The 7,975-nt window shown below is 40.6% G+C and overlaps 1 protein-coding gene across 1 annotated transcript; it reads left to right on the top strand.

The window, feature by feature from the left end:
- Positions 1-6,131: 6,131 nt before the first annotated feature.
- Positions 6,132-7,892, top strand: CALHM4 (calcium homeostasis modulator family member 4; the record flags this gene model as incomplete). Its single annotated transcript, XM_082306275.1, has 2 exons — positions 6,132-6,689; positions 7,488-7,892. 2 exons carry the CDS (start codon positions 6,132-6,134, stop codon positions 7,890-7,892), a joined length of 963 nt encoding a protein of 320 aa, XP_082162401.1.
- Between the last annotated feature and the right edge of the window lie 83 nt (positions 7,893-7,975).

Here is a 7,975-nt window from a genome sequence, read left to right as displayed (position 1 = left end):
CCGAGCCCTTTGGGAGGAATTTGACTGGCAACAAATCTGCCCCTGTACACGACATAAATAACCGCTCCATCCATAAGAATGATTTGTAATCAAACACACAGCAAACAGCCATGGGAAGTCAAACCGGGCAGCCCCAAGAGATTCACAGGTCTTATGTTTTTAGGGACAGCAAATTCATTCTGTTGTTTTGGTGTTTGAAGAGTTAACAAAAGCTCCATCTATGAAGAATAAAAACACAATTGCAAGATAGTGCTGCACAAGGTAATTAAAAATTGATAATTTCATCTTAAAGGAGCTATAGTCTTCTGTCAGCTCTGACTGCTTTAGTCTGGTGAGTTAATGTCTGCCTAAGCAGGAGCAGTATGGGTTACAAGGCACTACTACCACCATGTTTCTGCAAAGCTGGCAGGACAGATCTAGAGCACCCAAACCATAAAAAACCAAACCAAAAAAAAGAAGAAGAAACTGTGTACCTGCTACAGCTGCCAGCTTGTGCAAGTGGCACTTTCATTAACGATGTTTTTAGGGGATCTTATATCATTCTTAACCTATTATAACCCCTATTTGTAAACATCCCTGCTATGAACATGCAAGAAGGTTCGGCTTACTTTTTCTGTTTTCCCCTGAGTTAAATTTGGCCTATTCTGCTAGTTTAGATTTGCAATAAATTTAGACTATGGTCACTAGTGAATTTAGAAAAGAAACAGGTAGCTGTCTTTCCTTATAGGACTTATCTCCACATGTATTCCCACTGAGTCCTCTCAGGAAAGGAAGTAAAAATACATGGCCTCGTCTGAATGCCATGCTGTTAGTAAATTTCAGCTAATTAATCGATTCGGTGCTAGAGTAAAATTACAGGTATTTACTACTCCAGATACACAGAAAGCAGCAGATGTGATTCATTTGGGATAAGAAGAATTTACTTTAAAAAATGGTAAAGTTATGACACAATTCAACAACAAAAAATAGGACAGATAAAAGTATTTTCAGCTTTTTCTATGGAAAACATGGTAATCCTAACAGCTTTCATTTGACACAGAACAAGCTGGTGTTAACAACTTCACAATATAATAAGCCTCTTGCATTTTTTTCTAGGCACTTTTCTGGCCCTGTAAAATCCAACTGCATTTTATAAATGAAACTATTGTAGGTACTTCCCATATCTAAATTTAAATAGATTATAAAAGCCCGGCATTACAGTTCTCTAGATAGTTACTTGCATTTCTAAATTCAGTCTGAGATGGGTTTGTTTCTCAGATTGTCTCCAACAGGCAACATGCACCAAATATGTCTCTCATTGCAACAGACGTCCCATATTCCATAAGAAAGTGTACTGCATTGCATTTTAAAAAACAGCTCTAAGAGATTATCATTAGCATAATTTAACTGCAGTGAAACCATCACAAAGCACTTAAGGCTGCCCATAAATGAGCACCATTTTATTTATCCAGTTCTGAATATAAGGATGAATTACTTCAGCCTGCATTATTAATACTACAGTCATGAAGGAACACTATGGACCAGACAGTGCAATGCGTGGTAAGAACACATTTAGCATTGTTTGGAAAATACATACGTGCACACGTGTATGCAAGTAAATTCACACATACAATGTGATGGATTGGGTAGCATATACTACATTTTGAAAGGTTTGCACAATTGAGAAAATGAAGCTGAAATGGTTTGTCCAAATAAACTGGGGATTCAATGGCTCCAGTGAGGGAAACAAGTCAATGGTGGACTGCATCCACATCTTCAGGAACAGAACAAAACCACCCTCTTAATTTTAACTGTTGTCTGACTTGCAGCCCTGTGAAAAGAGTAGAGGTTAGCACATATCTGGCACCTGTTTTAAACCTTAACATAGACTTCTCAGAAATAATCCCAAGCAATTTAAATAGTGAGGAAGTTAGCATCGCCGTCCACCTCCCTTTCTGTCGTGTTTGTCAGGAGACAATTTTAGCCTTCAGCCCCAAGTAGGTTGGTCTGGCATACTGCTTGAGCATTAGACTACACCAGTTCTCTTAATTCCCATTAAAGTGAAAAATAAAAATACAAAAAATGTCTCTTGAAGTTCAAAAGCATGCATAGAAGTGTGCACCAGCACCCTGTCTTTTCTAGTGGACTGGCTATTATGGGAAAGCTGAAGCCATGAGCTAAGCACATGATCTTTTTAGTAGTCCAGTATCTAAAGATTCTCCCAAACATGAATATCCCAGAGCAGAGTGCAATATAAAGGTCAATAATGAATTAGGTGTCAAATGCCTAAAAAAATACCTAAAAAAGTTCTTTGAGCCAAAACAAGAATACACTTGCCACAAAAGATGGGTGTCCAAATTAGTGTAATACAGGATCAAGCTTTTGTTTGCTCTCCATCTCCAGGTCAATAGATTTTGTGTGAAACACTTCACTCACAGAAAATTGAATTCTTTCAAATCACAAGAAGGTAGGTGATGTGAAAAAAAGTACTTGAACACAGCTTTCCCACATCACAAATGAGTGCTTTTACTCAAAGCCCAGTGTGGCTGCTGCTTTGGCCATGTTTCAGAATAAAGCAGTGCCGTTGCTGCCACCTTGCCTGTAGTGCTCTGCCTGGGAAGCGTTTTCAGCGTGACCTGCTCAAACTTTTTTTTGGATTTGGGTGCCTACTTTCTGCTGAAACTCACTGCAGGCACCTAAAATATCTTATAAATTCAGCCACAGCTGAATTCTGAAGCAAAAGATGTAAATTTAAAAAATCATTAACAGGTTTCTATTCTTCCCTTAACATAAAGCTCATATTGATGATTTTCTCATCAGTGCTTGTCCTGGTTAAAGGGAGAGGAACTTCTCCCTTAACCAGGCCAAAGAGACCATGAAAATGACTCAGCAGCCCGAAGCCAACCTGCAACCCGGCAGAACGCAGGACATGGGCAGCGCTCCCCTGCTCCCACAGGAAATCTGACATGCAGGTACTTCATAGCACGCTTCCTACCATGCACAGGCAGGCTTGACATCCATGCGAAATGTAACTCAAAATGCAGCCAGAGGAGGGACAGAACATCAGCCTTTTGACTGCTAACTCAGGGACGAAAACACTTGTGCAGGAGCGGAGAGACCAGCATTCAGTCTCCTGCTCCAAACTTTACGGGAAGCAACCTTCAGATGGAAAATAGAAGAACACTTCCCTCTTTCTCTCTACCTTTTCCTGGCCACTAGGTAACAAAATCCTAATCTTTTTCTGATCCAATAAACATCAAAATCTTCTCTGTGGGGGAACTAAGTGCAACTGGTAGAACTATAGCAGGAAAGCTGGAGAATACAGCTTCTTCCCACCACAGTCACACCACATCACTAATAATAACTGAGCTCTTGGAAGAAAGAGATGAGTGAGCGAGTTTTGACTAGATCAGGTGGAGAAGGGAACTGAAACCAATCTCTCCCTTCTGCCATGGCTGCTTTATTTCAATAAAAAGCAAACAAGAGAATAAAAACTGTTTGCTGGTGTATGGGAGGACAGGAAGGTATAATATGTCTTCCAATAACCATGTTTTAAACGAAAATGACAAACCATTCTTAGCTCTTAAAAAAAAATCACTTCTTCTCATAAGTGAGGTTCCTGGCAGTAAATTCAAGCTGACAGAGCCCTGCAAAATGACAAGCAAAACCATGGCTAAGGTTTGCCCATGTATCCCATTTGCCTCAGACGTCAGCTATAAGCATCTCTTTGCCTCAGAGGCAAGCTGGCTGTCACCTCAGGTAGTGGTATTTTGGATTGCATTCAGTCCTAACTCTTCCTGGGCATCAGATAAAGAGCCTAAATGTCTACCTCAGGACTCCGGTTTGTCTGCAAAGGCGATTACTTAAAGGTTTGATGTGCCGCCCAAGCTCTTAATTGGATCCAACCCTGTAATTTGTTCCATAATAGGATGACCCAGCAGGATTATTTACAGCACAGCATGAAAGCAAATGCCAAAGAAGTGACAATGCAGCAGTACAAAGATGTTGTATTGATTGTATAAATTGCCTCATTCAACAGCCTTAGGCTGACTATGAATATTTCAGTGTTGTACCTCTCTTCAGTCTCACATCTAATGTGTTTCTTGAGTAAACAAGTGATGCTTGGGAAAGCCTTCCTCCCTTAATACAAAATAAGACATGGGTTCCCAAAGAAAGCTCAGCAGCAATCAATTTGAGATTTTAAAATTAACTGAGGCATAATGGAAGAGTCTTATAAAACACATCTTCCAAATGATTCTGTAATAGCCTGATGGGTTTATTCCACTGAATTTAAAGGAGATCATTTTTTTCAAAATATAATGCCACTAGCACAAAAAAAAAAAGTTATTGAAAATCCTGTGATACTGAAAGAAAATGAAGCTTCAAAATGGCAGTGTTCAGACAACACTGGGATTTTGTTGTGCTACTACCCTGCCCAAACAACCAAGAACTTAACAACAGGTTCCAGAAAAGCTGTGGCAAAGTCCTGCTGGATGTTTCACATGCTGCTCTACCACTTTTTGATTTTGTGTAATGATGTCACATAGTTTTGAGAGCCAATTACCAGCAAGGACTTGTTCACAGATTGTGACCAGGGATGAGACAAGCAGGTGTCCACCCTAACAGCGCACCAGGAACAAGGTCTTGCCTAGTAAAAAGGCAAGAAGTGTATAACACGCCATCCATGTGTATAACAGCTGTGAGAGTGTCCCTGCCATCCAAGCAGATACCATGGGTGCTAAAACTCCTTTTTGAGCTGAAAGTTATGATTAGCAACCCCCTCTGCAAGGGGAGAGAAGAGACTGTGCAATCAGACACTATTATATCACACGACCAAGTCCACACATGCTGGAGGTAGCGATCTGAAATGGGAAGACAATTTTCCTCAGACTTTCTGGCTAATTTTTTTTCTGTTCTTGGTAAAAATGCGTACATTACAGGCAGTTAGACTTCTCAGAACTTAAACACAAATATTTGCATATTCAGATCAGCCTAGGGTATGCAATGTACAGAACTACTGGATAGCATGACCACAGACAAAGTGCAACCCGGAGAAAATCATCGGTAGTGAAATGTTTTAAATGAACCTCTGTTTAAGGCTTGATTTGTGAGAGATGCTGAGAGCCCAGATCATACATCCCAATATTTGGAAACCAGCTCTGAAAACATTTAACTGAAAAATTTCTATCTAACTCTGTCCACAGAATGGGACTGACGATACTTACAGAAAATCTTAAAACTTGCAGTCACAAGCATGCTATATAAATGCCAGCTATTATCATGAGCATGTCTGAAGCTGGCTTGACACTGTGTGAATAGCAGATTACGCATCACCAACAAAAACTTTCCGAAGGAAACATTCAACACTGTCAGGAAGAGAGACATGCTAGCTTCTTGCCACCTACAGGTGAAACACTAAAATCCTCATGGTCCAGCAGCTAACTACATCTCAGACTCCAGTGTTTGGACAGCAAATTGCCTCAGAACCAGAGCTGACATCAAATGCAAACAGCTTTGGGATTCCAAACTTTGTGCAACTTATGGAATCTTATCTAGTTTTATTTTAAAGTTGAAGCATTTTAAATGGTTTGTTTTTTCTAATCAGTGCACTTGACAAGGCTTTGCTTGATTGTTTTTTTATGAAGAATAGCTGAAAGACCTCCTTTTTTTTTTTTTCCTAGTCCCACGCCATGCTTCTGCTAATTACCATTGATTAGCAAACAGCTTGCCAATTAACTGGGTAGTCATCAGTTTGATAACATTGCATGTCATCCAAAAGGTAGGGAGAATTTATTGTTAGTTTCAGACAATTAGCAAGGGGCTGGCAGAGCTAACAATTGCCTAAAAGCTAAATGTTCCAGAACCGCTGAGATAAATTATTGCATCAATTAAAACACATGATTGGATATTTGTAAGTATATTTAAAGCTACCAAACAAGCTTCTAGCTGTCATGGAGTAGAATCAAAAATTAGTGGAAGCAGAAAGAGTAGCAGAGTTTTTTGGTGTTGTGTTTGGGGGTTGTTGTTTTGGTTGGGTTTTTTTAAGCTGTCGGAATTTGTTCTGTTCTAGTCTGCCATTAACTTTAGTAAAATATAACTAAAAGCTAGTATTGACTTAAAACAAAAGCATCTGGTAAAGAGTAAGACCTAAAATGACTTTCCTTCCAAAGTGGTTAACTTTTCTAAAAGGCAAAGAGGTTGTTATTGCTAATGCTATAATTGCAATATTGACAATTGGTGGGCAGCAGCTTTTCTCTTTTTTTACATTCAGCTGTCCCTGTCATGTTGGGCAGAACCTTACCTATGGACTGGCTTTCTTAGGAGTTCCTGCACTGATCCTTCTAATTGTTGGCTATGCCTTGAATAACCAGACTTGGAGGCTTGTTACAGGCAAAAGGTCTCCTCTTGAGGAAGAGACTACACCAAATCGGTTACTGCAATGCAAACTGATCTGCTTCGTCTTGTGCAGCATCACTGGGAGAGCACTGGTTGCTCCAGTAACGTGGCTAGCAGTCACCCTGATAAATGGCTCATATTACGTCTGCGCCATGAGTGAGTATGTCTCCGTGCACTATTATGGAGCTGATCCTAACGTTACTGCTAGTGAACGCAGAAGGATACTGGCTGCATTTCCATGCAGTCAGTTAGTTCCTCCGGAGCTGACCCAGGCAAGAGATGAAGTGATACTCCTACTCCGATACCAGTCACAAGTGAGTAACTGATGTTGCTTCTGTTGCCTGCGGATCCAATGATGAGATCTGTAGTTAATTCAGCAGGCAAAATGTTAGGATAAAACAGGATCTGTATCTTCTGCCTTGAGTGCCAAATCTCTGTGTGTTTTGAAGCCTGTTGCATTCCTGTAAGTGGAACTGAACTTTAGGTATATAAATTACTATGTCTGGTTATCCTGTTTGTTACCTGCTACTGGCGGATATATTCTTCCTTGCATAGTATCTTGAAAAGTACTATCAAGTAAGACAAATGGAAGTTCAAGAGCCAGGGAGGGTATGAATCTTCTTCATTCAAGCATAAGAAACACGTGACTAAGGGGCCCAGGTTGTGAGAGCTCCACATGAACCAAATTAAAATCTTGGTTTTCAGATCACACTCAATTCTGAAAACTTATATACTAGGTAAATAACAGGGGGAACATTAAGTTGTCACTTCAGAGAAAACTAGTTTTAAACAGGCTATAAGCTAATATAGGCTACGAATCAGATGGCTTCTCTTCTTGCAATAATAGCTGTGGAGGCACAATCCTTAACAAATTATACAACAGAACTTCCTTAAACTTGACAGAAAGAAGTGACTTTACTACATGGCTGCCTCCAGTAGGCAGGGACTGGCCTTGATAGCAACTAACCCTTACTGGGCTTATACCTTGTTAACCTTATTATTCAGGAAAAGCAAGTAAAGATCACTTTACAGATTTTTCTGATGCTCAGAAGTTACCACTGTGAGTATTTTCAGCTGTAACAGTTTTTTTGCCTTTTGTTTTTCTTTGTAAGGTGGCTGGCTGGCTTCTGATTGCTGTGGTAGTCATCACTGTCTTCCTGTCTTACTGCCTGGCAAGCTGTTTCTCCCCACTCAGCTTTCTGCATTTCAGATACTGGAGCAACTATGTCCATAATGAGCAGGAGCTCTTTGATGAAGCAACGGACCAGCACTCCAGGCTCTATGCCATGCAGCACGTAAGGAAGTTCTTTGGCTTTGTCCCAGGGAGTGAAAATGTAAGGGAAATCCGTATCCCGTCTCTCAGAGAGTGGCAAGCCATTTCTGGACTGGCCTTCCTAAAACGAGTGGATGAGGAGCACTACGACTACAGCCTCCTCCATGACTGGGCGCTCAAGGAGTCTGCACATGAAAAATACCTGAAGATTGATGAAGACCCTGTGAGCAGAACACAGCTCTGAGGGTCCAAGCACCCACCAACACCCTGCAGAGAAGCAGGAACATGTCTCGCTCCACATCAGACCTGAGCTGCTCTGGAACTTCC

The sequence above is a fragment of the Platalea leucorodia genome, assembly GCF_965183815.1.
Source record: "Platalea leucorodia genome assembly, chromosome: 3".
Lineage (NCBI taxonomy): Eukaryota > Metazoa > Chordata > Aves > Pelecaniformes > Threskiornithidae > Platalea > Platalea leucorodia.
Note: the sequence above shows the minus strand (reverse complement) of the source record. Positions and strands in the feature narration are given on the sequence as shown.